Genomic DNA, 18,842 nt, shown 5'->3' with positions numbered 1-18,842 from the left:
TCTCTATTAATAATGAGCGTAAAACTTTTTAATATGTTTAAATAATAATTAAAACTTTAAAATTGCATTTATTTCAGACAATTATAAATATTATCATTATATTATCAAGTAAAAACGAGATTTTCAGCTAATTTTTCATTTTTTCCTCGATAACCATTTAGTGAATTTGAATAACCTTACGCTAAAGTGATTCTCCAGAGTTCAAGTTACTTATTATAAAAGTTTGAAATTTCTGGTAGCTTTTTTTCTATTAATAAAAATAAATTTAATCTGTTCGGCTAACGAATCTCCATAAAATGACGTGTAAAATTACAATTTTTTTTAACGGCTTAGTGAATCGATTTGCAATTTTTACAGGAGTTTTAGAATTGAATAAGGAACGTCCTTCCAAATTTTTATTTGTCTCGTAGCATTTTGACATACCTCCCAAACATCCTTAAGAAGTCATTTCCTTCATAGCGATCGCTCTGAAAAATGACAACCTAATTGCGAAAATTAAGCTATGGTATGGTAAATAGAACGATCAATTGACTTACCACTAGGTGATCGGGTGTCAGGCAAGGTGAGCCACAGGGGAAAAACGATCGGAGCTAACAGGACGTAGGTGAGACGTTTCTTGTTCTCTGAGGGCCAGCCCATGTCGAGGGCCTCCGGTGGCTCGTCCTCAGCATCGCCCACCTGCAGACACACGACTGCTTGTGAAGTCAGTGACTTACGGGCGCGAACAGTTGACATTCGTCGCTAGAATTAGAAAACACCCCATCAAGGAGACAGGCAGTGGCGCTTGCCGCAAGCGCCTTTTCGCAAAGGGAATTATAGGATACTTGCACGTCAATGACTCGTTTGTAGGGGAAGGATTAGAAAGCCGTAAATTTTACTATTTGGCTGTCACATAAGTGTCTATAGTGTAGTGTTTCATTGATTTATGTGTAGTTCTATGCATGAAGGAAGAAAATAAGGTTTTTTTATATCTAAGTTTTGGCAAGTAGTTTTTGACGTGACAACGTCTTATGATTCGATAGAGCCGGCTGCACGCACGAAAAAACATGACTCATGCGTCGTTAGCTCGCTCTGAGGCGTTCCATTTAAGGCTTGAAGTGCAAGCGAGAGCGCGGAACGAGCGACAAAGAGGCACAATCGGCCTCCGCGTTCGGNAACCTTAAACAAATAGAATTAACTGAAATATAATTATTTATGAATTAATCCTTATTAATATGAGTGAAATAAACAACCTGGGTATGTAAAAAATCGAGGATCGGTTTTAATACATTGGATTTGGGCCAATTCATGGCACTTAATACATTGAATCCAATCATCTCCAGCGATGATTTGGGTCTAATCCCGTTTTTAAAGTTGCCAGGAGACTGAGACGAGGGGACTGAAGCCAGAAGACTGATAATATTCTCAATATTTGGTAGAAAAATGACAAAATAATGCTTTTTAGAAGTAAAAAAAAGTCCGTTATCACGAGGCAACACATGCACAACTCATACAACTATAAAATATTATTTNCAAAGGGAATTATAGGATACTTGCACGTCAATGACTCGTTTGTAGGGGAAGGATTAGAAAGCCGCAAATTTTACTATTTGGCTGTCACATAAGTGTCTATAGTGTAGTGTTTCATTGATTTATGGGTAGTTCTATGCATGAAGGAAGAAAATAAGGTGAATAACGGAATCACACTTTTTATATCTAAGTTTCGGCAAGTAGTTTTTGACGTGACAACGTCTTATAATTCTTGTGCACTGAATTGAAAACATTTTACGTCGAGAGAATATATNAAGTCCATCAAGGACTTAGTTTTCTTCTTACTATTCTGGAGAAAATGATTTTGTCAAACATTAATGAATTGACTATACCTACTGCTTGTAGTTATTCATTCATTCATTTTTTAGTCGTTCGAGATAAAAAAAACTTTTGGGTGTTTCATTCCCACCAGCCACTAATGTTGGTGGGCGGGTAGTCCCTCCGGACTACGCCGGAAGGTAGGGCGGAAGGCCTTACGTCTTTGCACTGCTGTGCCAATTCTCCCGTTCGAAATAAAATTCGCACTATATATTTTAATGTTTGTTAATAAAAACAACTTCACTAAAACTAGCTAATAATTAAAATTAGTACAAATGATTACGCTTATATTTATGCTGATCAAATAAATTTATTTATGTTAATTGTTACGTGATATTCGATGATAATCGTAAACCTTTATGTTGAGTGAGCTTTTTGACTACTCGTTGCAATATTCAAAATTTAAATTTGTCTAGTCTCTCTATTACTATTTTCCCTCCTAGGGGGTGGTAACGGTACCTACTTCGGTTTCACAAATATACACGTTTCAAGGCTCTTACTTAATATTTGAATTTTAATCAGGGGCGAGTATTGAAATGGTTAGTTATGGTATTTATAATCCAAGCCGACCGAGGGCTAGGTTAATAAACCGCTGTATCCCAAAACGACCAAATAACAATGAATTCAATGAATTCTAACAGATATCACTTTTATTTTTTGTAACAGAGCCTGAATATCCGTTTAAAAGCTATTTGAATATATAGCTAAAAAGGGTAAGGTACCATAAGCAATTTTTGACAAAGAGAGTAAAAAAATTTCCGAAAATGTAGATAGCCAAAAGCTGGAGAACCCGATTGAATGAGACAACCGAAATGAAACCGAAGAAATTCAAATAAAAACATTCAATAAAAATTATTACCTATATCATAGTCATACAAAATATGACCATTGGAATGTATTTTATTAGCTATCAATGAATTCAAATTTAATGTTTCCTTTTCTAGTAAATGCTTCCATATTCAGTATTGAAAACATTATATTCTGGTTTAGGGTGCTTCGAAGTAGATTTTTATGTAAATATTTCGATAAAATTCAAAATTAATATTTTGTTGAAGTTGTTTGCGCCCTTATTGAGTGGATGACATGAGAACAACTTCTATGTTCATTAATTTCTAGTCATATTCATAAACAATAATTCTCTTACTGTAAGTTTTGTGATTTTGATTTCTGTTTTTTTATTTTTCTTTTATTCAGAAAACGAATAAGACTCGACTGTTTAACGATAGGGTAAATTTGATTTAAAATATCATATTTTCATTAAAATACATTTTCTATGACTATTTTTGCTAACTATTGTCACGTAAACGTAATTTTTACTAAAATAAAACGATAAATATTTAAATACTTCCGATTATGTACGTTCTTTTACTATGTCCCGCTTTCGACGAAAGAATCCCTTTTTTTTCACTCAAAATGTTCCACAATCCCGCTGAGTCCAGCTCACCCAGTACATCACCATTACCCATTGCCTGGGCCCACATCGAACCTTCCTCCCACTTACAATTGCTTATGACGCCTTACCCCTTATACCTATGTATGAAAATTCTATTCCGTATTTTAATCGCGGATCGGTTTTCAGATTTCAAAGCAGAAAAAAGTCAAGTTTTGTTCTCCAAATTGCTTTTTGGCGTTTTCCCACTTACTCAGTTTGTCGGCAACTGGAATATTCCCACGTATATTAGATTGCTGGCATAATGTGCGAACGTGAACCGTAATGAAAATATGGAAAATAGAAATAAAATCCAGTATCGATAACGCCCGTATTGTGTGTTTGCTTTGTGCCGAAAGTCATTGTGTTGAAAGACCGCTTTTGGACGCATTTTTAATTTTTCCGGTCCACACAACCAATTTTCACCATTCAAAATTACCAATTGAAACAGTTTCTGGCTTCTGACACGAAATTTAGTTTTTTAAAAGACTATACACACAAATATGTTTTAATATCTACTAATTAGAAACAATAGGATGTATCAAATGTAGTGCTAAAATGTAAAATCAAACTAGAGAATAAATTCTAAATAGTAAGATGCTTGCAAGCGAAATCAGAAAGTAACAGGAGTATTTACGAAAAAGCTGACCCTTTAAGCCCTATTCATACTATCGGTTAAATTACAGTCAAGTCACGGTCCGTCAATTAACCGTACTTAACGACACTTTCGTTTGATCATGACTACCAATAGGATGAATCAAGTATTACTATCGGTCAAGTCACGCTCTTTACACTGTCAAGTCACGGTCCAGTCAATCAACCACGGCATTTATCTCTAACGATACTTTCATCTGACCGCGACTTGGCCAATAGTATAAATCGAAGCTTCAGTATAGATCAAGTTACAATCCTGTCATAGTCAAGTCACGGTTCAGTTAATTAACCGTACTATTTCTCTCAAACGATACTTTTATTTTACAGCAACCTAGCTGTTAAAATGAATCGAACATTAACATCGCACAAATCACGATCCGGTTGTAGTCACAGTCCAGTCAATTAACCGTGGCATTTTTTTCTAACGATACTTTGAGCTGACCGTGACTTAGCTGATAGAATGAATCGAGTGTTACCACGGTAAAGGTCACGATCCAGTCGTAGTCACCGTCCAGTCAATTAACCGTGCCATTTCTCTTCATTAGTACTTTGATCTGACCGTGATTTAGCTGATAGAATGAACCGAGCATTACCATCGGACAAATCACGATCCGGTAGTAGTCACGGTCCAGATAATTAACCGTGACATTTCTCTCTAACGATGCTTCTATTTTACCGTGACTTGGCTAATAGAATGAACATAGCGTTATCATCAATCAAGTCGCAATCCGATCACAGTTAAGTCACGGTCCAGTTAATTAAACGTGGTATTTCTCTCAAATGAAACCTTTATCTGACAGTGACTTGTTTGATAGAATGAATCGAGTGTTATCGTCGGCCAAGTCACGATCCGGTCACAGTTGCGGTCCAGTCAATTAATCGTTGTATTTATATCTAACGACACTTAAATTTGACCGTAATTTAACCGATAGTATGAATCGAGCTTTACTATCGATCAAGTCACGGTCCAGTCGCAGTCAGATCGAAATATAGTTGAATAGAAACAGCGCTGTTAATTGACTGCACCGTGACTCGGCCATTCCTTTGAGTATGAATATTGCTCTATGAAATGGATTCTATTATATTTACTTGACTTTGACTGGACTGTGACTTGGTTATGACTTGACCAGTAGTATAAATAGGGTTTTATTTATTAATATTGGTAATCCATCCCCTTTTTTTGTGAAAATAAAATTAAGCTAACGTTAAATAACGTTGTATTAACCACCGTTATTCAAACTAGTTAAAATAAACTAAAAAACTTAGTAAAGGGTTATTTTTTATTCGGACTGAACCAACACTCGTCAGGTATTTTAATAGTTGGGACTATATCAGAAATAAATACCATTCAGCGAGCTTCTATGTAATTCTCCGAGCACTGAAGTGTCATGTTACCGTCAACGATCCCGGAGGATAGCTTAAACTGGATACAAATCGGCTGACATATCCCTCAACTACTATTTTCTGTTAGAATTTCACATAGCCAAGCAAGATACACATTCAATTTCAAAATTTAAAGGCAAAACTATATTTCTGTTTAATAAACGGAATGAGAAGTGAAACAAAACGCAAATGTTGGATTGATTTGACGGTTCCTTTGTGATATTTCGTCGTCACGAATAAATAAACAACGCTTTTACTTTCTTTAACATCCCTTTTGTTTACTAACAATTTTTATTGTTACTATCTACAGCTTTGATAAAGTTTGCCATTTTTAAGTTATCCAAAAAAAATAGTATATACATATACAAAAGCAAGCGTCTAAAAACCTGTTAATCTGATAAAAAGCTATATACAGTGGATAGGTATTATTTTAAAGGTGTTCAAAAATACTATTGATTAATATGCTCACACGACCTTAATAATAAGCAAGTGGGTCTATAATATCTACAAATGCACTATTCTAATTTTTCAATTATCTCAAACTATTACCTTATTGTTTATTTTGTGATCAAGCCAAAGTGTTGTGTTTGAAAAGAAATTAGAGTCATTATAGGATTCATAAATTCAATGAAATCTAGATCTATATATCGAAGACGCGATAAACGTCATTAAAGGCAGGACAACATTGGGGATAGATACACGGGGACAAAGAATCAGTACGCTTAGATTTGTAGATGATGTAGCAGTAATAGCATTGTGTGAAAATAAATAAAAGTAAAACAAAAGTACTGGTATGCAAGGCAAGAAAAGTAGGGAAGGAGCGAATATAAAGATATAAAATTAGAAGTTGATGATTTTCGGTATCTAGGAAGACAGATGAGTCAGGCAGGACGGAAGGAGTGGTAGAGATATCAAGCAAAGGATAGCGCAGGGTCGAGTCGTCTTCAATAAAAAGAAGTTACTTCTATGCTCGCGAACGATTAATTGAAAAATTCGAAAAAGATTGTTAAAGGTGTATGTTTGGAGCGCGGCGCTGTATGGGTGCGAAACATGGACTTTGGGCGCGGCGGAAAAGAAAAGATTAGAAGCGTTCGAAATGTAGCCTTACACGCGAATGATGACGATACCGTGGATAGAGAAGGTTAGAAATCAAGAGATATTTGACAGAGTAGTAGAACGGAGGCCATATACGTTGGTAGGACACCTTCTTAGGCATGAAGAGGCATTAGAAGCAGAAACAGAAGTTAAGAGGAGTAGAGCTAGGCCTAGATTAGATTACTGTTCGCGAATAGTTAAGGATGTGGGGTGTTCCAGTCTTGGGGAAATGCAAAGCTTAGCTCAGGATAGGAAAGAGTGGAGGTGCGTGTCCAATCAGTCTTAGGACTGACGACCTTATGATGATGATGATAGGCTAGTAGAAAGTAATGGGTTGATGTCAGCCACAAGGATGGAATAGAAGCGATTATTTAATAACTTTAGTTATTCACGTTATTCAGCTGCAGTTAAATTAGGATACAGAGTCAAATCTAGTCATTAACCGTATCGTTGGACAATTTCCCTGTGGATCGGAAACGTAAAAAGGTTCATTATTTAGGTTTAAGCGCATCAGGAAGTCGGCTGTGAAAGCCTATTACATGGATATCCGTGTGCAACAAACACTTGTGCCTCTGTTTATGTACATATTAAAATACATAGGTATCGAATTACGGTAATCGATTGTGGCAAAATACATCCCGTGGAACAATATTGGCGCCTTTGACGTCTCGAACAATTATTAACTGTAATTTATTGTCGGGGCGTGTTTCGCGAAAACAATTGCCTTTCTCTTCACAGCATCGACTACTGCCAAGTACTTACACGTCGCAATCAAATACAATGTGTTTATGTAAACCTACAGCTATATACATATATGTATACGTATTGTACAATGTACACTAGGGGTGCCAAAGTGCTCGCCAGTCAACACAGACTACCCGGAAAATGTTGATAATAACCGCGTCAAACCGGGTGATAAACAAAATTACTTTTCGTAAATGTCTAGATGATGGCCCCCACCCCCGAAGGGGGTGCGGGTGGGTGGGATCAAAAGAGGAGGTTTCCCCCATCACTGTACCATAAAAAGTTCGTGGTCGACTCACCCCCATAAAAACTTATGGGTGTTAGATGGGGGTGGGAGTAGTGGGGATCGAAAGAGGGTAGGGGGGATCGAAAGAGGGTAGGGGGGATCGAAAGAGGGTAGGGGGGATCGAAAGAGGGTAGGGAGAATCGAAAGAGGGTGGTCACCTGAGTAAAACCCCATATAAAATTTGCGGCGGTCTCACCCCCATAAAAAGTTATGGGGCTTGAAAGTTGATTATTTTGACAATTTTCATACACTATAATTCAAATAAAATTCAATAAAAAAATATTTTCAAGCGAGTGGAGGTGGGGGATATTTAATAATGTTTTATATAACTTTCCCAATATTTTTTCCATTAGTTTTACCTTTGAATATTGTTTAAGAATGACTATATACTATATTTACATGCCCAGAAATGTATAAAAATTGGCATATTTATTAACTTTGAACCCCTGTAACTTTTTATGGGGGTGAGACCGCCACTTCGGGGATGGGGGCCATCATCTAGACTTTTACCTTACTTTTTAATACATAATCATCATCATCATCACCATAAAGTCAATCAAGACTGGTTGGACACACACCTCTAGTCTTTCCAGTCCTTAATTGGACTACAGGGGTTGCTGACAGATATTTTAAACATAGAAAAGAGATGTCAGGTAGGAATTGCAGTGGACACTAATAAAGAAAAAGGAATAACATTACACCAATTGAGGTGTAACAGAAAGAGGTGCAGATAAGTAGAATTTGAGTATGTTGCCAGCATCGGACTTTAAAGAAAGTTCAACATTCTCAGGGATTTAGGAAATCACAGACGCTTATCCCCAATATCCTCATCATTCGCCTGTACCACCGCATTTCAACCTTTTTAATAATAATAAATAATCAAATGAAATTATTCCTTATTTCTTTTGCTCTTTAATTATTATGTTATTATTCGTGAATGTCAGACAGGCTCCTATATCAACAGGTACAATTTTTGAGAAGATATTTTATTGACATATCAATCGAATCGTTATTTCTACTGCTGTCAAGTCTCCGCTGTTATTAAAGACTTTTTTGTAACGAACTTTGTTAATACTTTACTCTATTAAGTTGAATCAATCAGTTGATGATAATCAGCAAATTTTTGTTATAATTATACATTTCCTTTCCTATTAATTTTTTCTGATATAAACACTCGATTATATAATTTCATCAGAATGATCTTGATTCTTGTCAGAAACCGCCCTCTGGTAATTAAATCTTTTTCCATTTTTCATGTTAATTTTATTTCACACATTCTACAATAATTTACTTCTAAATTTCCATCATACTTCGCCTAATAGATCCCTTCTCGCACTTTTCAGAATTATGTGCTACGCATTATTACCTAACAAACACTAGACTTTCGCTTTGATGGTTTTAATTGGATATTTTGTTACTGGTACACACATGAATTAAATCATCACTAGCTACACATTGTTATCATTGAAACGGCCAAAATCATAACATTGCTTTTCATAAATCACAATTCTCTAATATTTACTCGTATGTATGTATGTTAGTGGATAATTGCTGTCAAAAATCTGAATAATTTTCTAGTAAACTTAAAAAAACAGTAACAAATTGGCAAAATCGATATTTAACAATTAATTTTATTTATTTTAATGCGGATATGTGTGTAACCTTATAGGGTGGGTTTGTAGGTAAAATTATCGAAAACGTGAGTAAAACGGAATGGTAAAATTAAGGTAATCTAGGAGTTCATTTAAAAACGGCAAGTTAGAATAATGTGACATAGTTGTAATTTTTAATTTTTGTTGTAATGTTTTCTAATTCATTGACGAATAACAGACATCTAACTAATAATTTCTCTACTGTACACTCTGCAAAAATCTCAATTTCCTCTAAAATTAGGTAACTATAAGCATGTGTTATAGAGAATGTTTTCAGACAATAAGGGAAAATTATCATAGACAGAATAGTCATTTAATTTATGAAACTATAGGCCAGCGGTCGGGGACCTTTTTTAATCATTACCCCAAAATATTTTTGTGTAAGTTGATATTACCCCATGGCGAAGAGCAAAAAACAACGAAATCGCCTCTTTCATATCTTTCATATCTTTCATATTATAGCCCCCATGATAATTTTGAAAAGAAAACAATAACTAAAAATTTAATTTAGGTTTNTGCCAGAAATGGTTTGTTTTTCCTTTATTTTTATCTTTACACCCGCTTTTTTAAACGTTAAACGTTTTATAATCATGAATTTTTAAGCAAGGGGCTCTATAAATATATTTAGCAGGTATTATTTCCATTTTCTGGAATTTAAAGGTCAAATGCGACTTACAAATGTAACCTTTACCTTATCCACGCGTTTTCTCGTGAGTACTTTATCACCTTCCTAAATCTCAAAGGATGCGAAGTGATTTTAGTCACCGTAGCTATCGTGGAAATGGAGATTATTGCAGCGAATCTACTTTACGAACTATCTACATATGTATATATAGGTATGTATGTAGTAAAGGAACTGATCAATGATCGACGCATCTTACCGTGTCCAAGTTAATGTCACCGATGGGGTTGGTAATGCCATTGGGGATGTCGGATGCAGTTTCCCCAGTACTTCCCCGATTAGTTGGCGTTAGCATCGTTTCCTGCTTGGCAGCACTCACATAATTCGCCGCCGAACTGGTCGCGGCACCATTCTGAGGCTTTGTCGCATCTAGCAGCACCCTCAGAGAAGCAATGGCATGCAACTGGGTCGCTTTCTCGTCCACTTTGCCTGAAACGAGAAAATTACAATCGATTACGGTAACAACCACGTTAAATCGAACCGATTTTTTCAATGCACTTTCATCAAATTTACGAAAATCGTCCGTTATATTAATGTGAAAATTCATTTTCAATTTTCCATATACTACAAACTACTCTCAGGTTAATGAGGGAATTTTTTTTGTTGCTGTTGTCATACACACACCCCCGCCGGGAATTGAACCTGGGACCTTTGGCTTTACGCAACACTGCTCTGACCACTAAGCTACGAGAGATGACAACAGCAACCACGACAAACCGAGCCTACAGGGTTAAAAAAAAAACTTTTGGGTGTTTCATTCCCACCAGCTAGTAATGCTGGTGGAAGGGCAGTCTCTCCGGACTACGCCGGAAGGTAGGGCGGAAGGCCCTCTTCAGCCTGCTTTCAGGAATCGTGGGAATGGGTGGGTGGTGGTTCGGGTGAGAAAGATGAGACGGACGAAATGAAGACAGAAGAAAATATTACTGCCCTAGCATTTGCCTAAGTGATCCAAGGAAACCACAGAAAAACTTGGACTAAGGCAGACAGACCCGGAATCGAACCGGCATCCTCCCGAATGCTAAGCAATGGTCTAAACCTCTAGGCCATGCCGCTCGGTTCATACAAGGTTACAGATCCGTCGATTTTTTACTAATTTAATTATATATACTAAATATATGAAATTAAAATGTCGCATCGTCAGTTCAACTATTATCGAAACGACGGTGCAACTTCCATGGAATAATGGGAACCTCTTCGTTACATAAAATTTTCTAAAACACTAAATATTTCAATATGTTACCTAACCTAACCTACCCTTAAAATTACATACCACTTAGATATAGTAGAAGGTCACTAAAGTAAAAACAAAAACGTTAAGAAGTCAAGCTTTGCAATTTATAACAATGTTTATTGGAATGAAGTTGTAAAGGCTCGCATTTTATATTTGTGTGTCTGGAGCACGACTCTGTAAGGGTGCAAAACGCGAACGGAAAGGCTAAAACCGTTCGAAATGTGATGTTATTACAGGCGAACGATGAGGATACCTTGAATAGAGAGGTTAGAAATGAGAAGGTATTAAAAAGAGTAGAAGAGTAGAGAGCGCTTTTGAAGTCAAAAAGATATGGGCATGAATAAGAGCTAGTTAGACATATTAGAAGAAGAAATAGGAATAGTGGTAGACCTAGATTAGTGTTCTTAAATAGTTAAGGATGTGGGATATTTTAGGTTTAAAAAAAGGTTCAGGATAAGAAAGGGCGGAGGCGCGTGTCCAACCAGTTTTAGGACAGACGACCGTATGATAATAATGTTTCTGTGGTATTATAAACATAAAAATAAAATTGTAAATGTCTTCGTGTTCGTTAAGTCTACCTATTTCATTATTTTCAAAATTATTCTCGCAGGAGCTTTCGTGAGACAAAGGACCATTTTTCCTTTGTTGAAATTGTACCTAGTAGAAAAGCGAAACATCAATGGGGATTTTGTTCCAAGTTATCAGGCGTATGTGCTGGTGCTAACTCAGCATGATGAAAATCTTGCAGTTTCTAAAGTTCTGCCAGGAAGACAATGAGAAAACTAAGCCGTTTTATCAAAAGGGTTCTTGCAACTGCTCCTAACTGCACCTACTGTTTTTAAGTTACTCATCGTGAATAGAGAACTACGAAATACTGTCGAATATTATTCAAGTATTTTGTTTTCATTAATCCTTATTAACAGTAGCTAAAACATTTTGTTTTCCTTTTGCTTTGTCTTAATTTGAATTGATAATCCACACTAATTAATTAATTAATTTTTGTTTTGGGTCACTTTGTTTGAGAAGGTTTTGAGGAGGACTTATAATACGAATGAATAAAACTAGATAACAACAACATATATTTACAACTTAACGAAAAGAGAAGAGACTTGTTCTGCTGAAGGCGGAAGACGAACTCATTTTTGTATTTATGAAAAATGAAAAACTGTTATACCAGGAAGGAATAGAGTGGGTAGTAGATACGAGTAGGGAAGTACTGAAGTATGGAAACTTTAATATCAGAAATACCAAGAAATTGATGGCAGGGTCAACCACCGAAGAAACCGATTGTAAAATTGCAATTAGGAAGGAATGGAAGGTACAGACGCCATGCGGTTAGTACGCGAAAGATGAAATGTTACAGGGATTATAAGAAAGTACAGCAATACAGTTATTTAAATAGATAAGCAAAATACAATAGATTATTTACAAAAGGAAGGAATTTCTATAGACCCTAATCGAAAATAGAAAAGAAATATTTCAGAAAGGTATTTACAATATGTACACAAAAGAAACAATTTTAAAACATGTGCTGGATATCGCCACATAATTATGTGCAGTATGTTTTATGACAACTGGTCTCTATACGCAATCCTAGATTCCTTATATTTACTCACATTGTCCAGAAATTGTTTATCATCCCTCTCAAAAAGCTTATGAGGTAATGCCAAATAAAAATGCTAATAAAGTAAACGGAATTACGACCACAATCTCGAAACTATACGAGGTATGTGTGTCTAGAGTTACAACACTCGTAAAACCACTATTTACGCTTTAACAAAAACCCTCATACAGCTGGCAGAGGTCCAACCACATAACAAGCTACCATTTGACGTGGTGGGAATGGTTAGTGATCATCATCCTGTTTTTTTCTTTTCGTCGTTTTTGCAAATGCTGCTTCGTTTTGTCGTAGGTGTGCACGTAACTTTAAAAACTTGCAAAGGTCATCTCAGCAACGTTTTATGTTATATCCTTTGTTCCAACATTTTATTTAATTTTGAAACATATTCAGATAAGATACTGTCTTTGTAGAAACCACAACAGAAGGATTTCAATAAAAGTTTTATCCTTAATCTACCCTTTTCACGAAATATATAGTAAACTATGAATAAAGTAACAAAAGAAATACATTTTAGTTTGTTTTATATTACAGGGGTAGGTAAAGATAAGAAGGAGTCACGATTATAGCCGAAAGTTAAGGAAGGACATTCCAACAATGATCAAACATTAACGTAAAACTAATTTAATTTCTTTCCACTTAAGCTTACCTCAAATTAATGAGGAAATTAACTGCTACTAAAAATTAAAACTTTCTTAAAAAAATGACATTTCTTTACCAAAACCAGTAAACATGGGTATTAAATTTAGTGCACCCATAACTTTGTTTAACGGATTAAATCAGTTAAGGTTACCCTGGGTTTTTTTATTTCGGCTATTGTTGATGGATAATGTCCTTTCTTTATTTAATTTCATTCAATTTTCAACCATTACAACCCTTTTATCCATGTGTATTACTATGAATAGCGTCTAGATATAAATTAATTTCTCAAATTAGTCAATATACATAATGTCCGGCCATTATGTATAATCGCTATTTAATCACATTGTCTGCAACATGTACACAAACAGCGAAAGCTTTGTCAAAGTAAAATTGATCCAAGTTACCTTGAACTTGTTAGCAACGCACATAATACGATTGTATGTATAGTAACCAAGGATTTTCCTTTACAGAAGGCTGTTTCTATCTATTAAAAAGTCGTATGAAAAATACGCGTTATTTTGGTAATAAACTTGAAAATATTTCTTTACACACTTAACGTTCTAATCTCAATAGAAATATTCCTATACATATAAATCAATTTCCCAACTATTTTGCATGACCTGAACAATTATGGTCTCAAATACAGGGATATTATAAAATTTCTTTTTCAGGATGGAAAAAAAACCTACTGCACACTCGAATGATTGTTTATGTCTACGTTGAACACCTCAAAATTGCTCATTTTCAACTGAATACTCTGCTTAAACGATACAAGTTGGTTAATTAAGTCCAGAATGTCGTAATTCGTAAATATCTTCTAATCTCAATGAAAATATTCCTAAAGGTTTACATAAATCGACTTTTCAATTATTTTGCCTGACCTAACTAGTTGTGGCCTCAAATACAGGGATATTACACAATTCCTTTTTCAGGATGGAAAAAGCCAACTGTCATTCGCTCTTTTCCATTTGTTTATTTCTACCTTGAATACCTCAAAATTGCTCATTTTCAACTGAAGACTCTGCTTAAACGATACAACTTGGTTAATTAAGTCCAGAATGTGGTAATTCGCAAATATCTTTTAAACTCGAATGAAATTTTACAAAACTCTATTCTTTAAAGAGTTAAATCGGTCGCCTCTGTACAATTCTACAATTTTACATAAGCCTACGTGTCTACGAAAGGAGTAATTTTCAACCGTTTTGTAATCGGCTAAAACTTTTCTCTTTTACATAATTAATGACATCCGGCTTCGCCGTAACGCAACTGACTGAAGGTGTAACTTATCGTTAAATGATGACTAAGACCGAACCGTTGAACAAATTGATGTCGACCAAAGGGTCTCTCCAGGGCAAAGGGAACATTTGCGAACAACGTCCTATAGGATTAGACACGTGTAAATAGTTCTCTCTCTGAAATGGGCAGGGTGAAATTGTTAGAAAATTCCGCACTGACATACAATTTCGCAGATACAGAGAAATCTAATAATTTTTACTTGAAATTATGAAAAACTAAAAACACAACCATTCAGTAAAATAATTCGAAGTGGTCTGTATTCTGTCAAAACTGCCAGACGCGGATCGCGATTTCGATCTTTTTGGATTTCATCAGCGCGTCGCAGGCAGCTCCGACAGAACATAGACCAACTTTTACCTGCTGTCTTAACAGTGCGTTTTAGAAAATACTACGTTTACTGCGCCATTTGTAGTATTTTCTATAACCATTCAGTTTTAACATGATAAGATTTGAAATTTATTCATCGTGTCCAGTCCAGTCTAGCAAACCCACGAGTCGCCGCTGCTAGTTCTAAATCCAGTTTAGGCATTTCTATTCTTGATATATTTCCGTCTAGAAAAACTGAAATACAAATCACTAAACGACACGCTAATAAAGTTTCGAGTTTGTTTGCTACCAAGTATATGATCTTTCCAGACTTCGCAAATCCCGGGGGATCTTCTTAAATTCATAGTGGCACGAATAAGAAACGGCTTTAACGTAAAATAAATATGGATGGTAGCGGAAAACTTATTATATTTAGCGTAGCGGAAGTAAAGATATTTTTTTATGGCAAGAAAATAAATCACGCGAACAACACTTTTAGATTTGAATGGCGAAAAACGAAAAAAGCTTCAATATTTATACGGTTGTAGTGTTCTGGTGATTTTGCAAAATTGTGGGAGTTTCCTAACCGAACAAACCACAAGCAGACACTAAAATCATTCATGAATTATGCAAATTTTTGATAAACTTTTTCTTATAATCATCACAATATCTTCAGTCCAAAGACTGGTTGGACGCAAACCGATACTTCCTTCTATCTTGAGCCAAACTACTAGACAAACACAATCTTCAACCCCTCTTAACTCCAGTTTATGCTTCTAATACGCCTCCAACTAGCTCTTCATGTCTGAGGTGTTATACTACCCTATCCCATCTCAGGTTATATATCGCCCTTTGTCCTTCTGATATTAAAACAATTGTTTGTCTGTCTGTCTTCAAAACTGCTCAACCGATGGTACTTTTACAGACTTTTCAGACTCGGGTTATCAAAAGTTATTTAGACACAGTTTCAAATTTCATTAAGGGCAGTAAAAGCGTTAGAAACCAACTCGTTTTCTCAGTAAACTTTGTCCTTTCTATTTAACAATATCCTGGACACTCTATCGATTACAATTCTCAGTGTAAGAACTTGGTTGGAGGTAGTTATCGTTTAGAGCCCATAAAGGCATCCCTTTACGACTTACCCAGATGCGGACTTCTGTACATGTACACATTATGTACATGTCTACGAACACACGCACGTATGTATGTATATATAGACACGTAAGTACAAACTATACATACAGTGGAGTTTTGTCAAATGAAGGCTTAACCTGAATAATGCTGGAAGAGAGCCAAGTGCAGCACGGGCACATATTCCGTTCCGGATGCTGCAGAACGTCCATGGGATTGAGCGAAACGGGAAATGTAAATTAAGGAAAATCGCACCTACACTCGATGTTCGTCCACCGAGGTAGAGACCGACCTACGACAGTGCAACAAATAGCTGTTCTAGTACCTACTAACGTATAATTTTATGCGAGAGCAAAGTAATTTTAATTGCCGAGGAGAACAATATAAAATTTAAGTGCGTAAGTAGGTGTAATTACTATTATGATCGGACAATCATGTAAAATAATTGATATTTTTTCGAGAAATAACATCTTGATGTTTTTTCACGGTGATTAAAACGCCTTCGATAAATAAATAAATAAACAAATTAGTATTAATTGTGGGATATTCGTCAAGGTCCTTTTCTAATAAGGAAATCGAAAGAGTACCATCAAATAAAGCAAGAGCTAAAAGAAACAAAGAGAAGTGTAACAAAAGAGGAAGGTAACATACAAGACTTCTACATGGTGAGAAAAAGATGCAGACTGTTAACTGTCAGAAAGAAGGAAGAACAAGAAACAAGAAAATGGTTGGAGGCCAGAAAAGATAACTCATAAACAATAAAAGGTTCAGAAGAGAGAAAATAAGTGAAAAAATAAAAATGTCGGAATGGCTAGAACACTAAGATTCAAATGAACGGAATAGACGTAGAAGAATTATGCATTGGAAATACGAAAACTGAAATAAAAACAAAGAGAAAGATGAAGACGAAATAAGTAGAGAAGAAATAAAAAAAGTAGAGCACAAAGTAATCAAAAGAGTACATAAAATGGATCCTCAGGCTTGATCAAACAACATTAAGCTACCTACTAGAATTAGAAACAGGCAAAGAAAAGATGGCAAACAAGATAAGAAAAAGAGCAAATAAAACATGAGGAGAAAATTAGAAAAGACGGAAGTAATCTACTTAAAGAATGTTTAAAAGTAAAAGACAAGATACAATTAAATACTGGAAAAAGAAAAGGTAAAGGAGGAAACAGTACAACATGTCCTGGAAAAACGTGAGCACACGGGAAAAGAGCAAGGAAATTGAATACAACGGATCACGGGCCCAGGAGCTCATGCAGGATTATTAAATATAATATGGATAAGGGAAAGGAAGGAAAAGGAGAGGGAAAAACGAAGAGCACGATATTGACACATAGAAATAAGAAGAGAGAAGAAGAAGAACGAACATAGACACATACACACACTCACACACACNACACACACACACACACACACACACACACACACACACACACACACACACACACACACACTCACACACACACTCACACACACACACACACACACACAAACACACTCACACACACACTCACTCACACAGGGCTGCCGTCTGGATCCCATTGGGCAAACCTGAATTCAGATAGGGTCCTGATAGGTAATTTTAATTGGACCGGGATGAGAAATGTAACATTTGAGGGTGGTAGCCTCCTTGTGCACCTGATTAAAGTGCGTAATTTTGCACTGATCAAGTTACTGCCTTGTGTAGTTCAGATGCGGTTTCCACATTAGGGCCAGGTCAGACTAAATAGGGCATACTCCTAAAGGATTTACGTAGGGTATCTACTTTAGGGTCACATCGGTCTAAATAGGACATGGCGTGTAAGGGTGTTGCTGCATTCTGTTGCTATTAATAAAATCTGAAGGTTGAAATGCTTTATAATTTTCGATAAATTTCGCCCTCATATTGGTACCGGTTGGTATCAATCCAGTAGATACATTATGAAATTACAAAAGTACACAAATATGTGAGCTGAAAATGTCTTTTCGTATATTAATTTACCTAATTATTTGGAATTAAAGGCATAAACATTTAAGTTCTACGAAATAACTTTTATTTAAAATATTGTAACTTATAACTTCCGATCATGGCACGGTCTAGTCAATTCACCGTGGTATTTCCCTTTGACAATATCTTACTCCGGCCGTGACTAGACCGTGGTCTAACCGATAGTATGAATCGGGCATTAATCCCTTGTATCAGTAGGATAAACAGAAGTAGTGGAAGGGAAGATGCTAACCAAAAGTAAAATCGTTCCATTCGTATAAACGAACATGTTTAAGCCCGATTCATACTATCGGGATAGAAAAGTCACGGTTCAGTTAATTCACTGGAGTATTTGGTTCCAACGATATTTTGGTCTGGCAGTGACTAGACCGTGATTTGACCGATAATATGAATCGGGCTTTAATTCCTGTTGCAGAAGTAGTAGACGATAGACCGAGCAGATTTAATTCCGATTTATACTGTTGGTCAACTCACGATCAAGTCACGGTCGGTCACAAGTACCTAAAATATTCATACTACACAGGACGATAAAGTTACAGCCCAGTCAATTCATTAGATGTTTTTGGTTCCAACGATATTTTGATCTGACCGTGACTAGACCGTGACTTAACCGATAGTGTGAATCGGGCTTTAATCCCTTTTGGAACACAAAAAGTCAGTAAGACAAAGAGAAATAGTGAAAGATAGACCGAGCAACTTTAAGCCCTATTTATACTGCCTGTCAACTCACAATCAAGTCACGGTTGGTGACAAGTAAAATATTTATACTAAACGGGATAGCAAAGTCACAAATAGTAGACGATAAACCGAGCAGATTTAAGTCCGATTTATACTGTTGGTCAACTCACGGTC

The 18,842-nt window shown here is 35.9% G+C and overlaps 1 protein-coding gene across 1 annotated transcript in view; it reads right to left on the bottom strand.

Moving 5' to 3' along the window:
- Positions 1-18,842, bottom strand: part of LOC108732411 (sodium/potassium/calcium exchanger Nckx30C) — a 79,044-nt gene that overhangs the window by 22,386 nt on the left and 37,816 nt on the right. Inside the window, exons 4-5 of the mRNA XM_025979421.1 lie at positions 9,973-10,202; positions 537-741 (exon numbers count right to left, since the gene is read on the bottom strand). Of these exons, the coding sequence (XP_025835206.1) occupies positions 537-741; positions 9,973-10,202 (435 nt within the window). The remainder of the gene's footprint in view (positions 1-536; positions 742-9,972; positions 10,203-18,842) is intronic.

The sequence above is a fragment of the Agrilus planipennis genome, unplaced genomic scaffold (genome assembly GCF_000699045.2).
Source record: "Agrilus planipennis isolate EAB-ADULT unplaced genomic scaffold, Apla_2.0 scaffold73, whole genome shotgun sequence".
Taxonomy (NCBI): Eukaryota; Metazoa; Arthropoda; class Insecta; order Coleoptera; family Buprestidae; genus Agrilus; species Agrilus planipennis.
The sequence above is the reverse complement of the archived record's forward strand: the minus strand, read 5'-3'. Positions and strand labels throughout refer to the sequence as shown.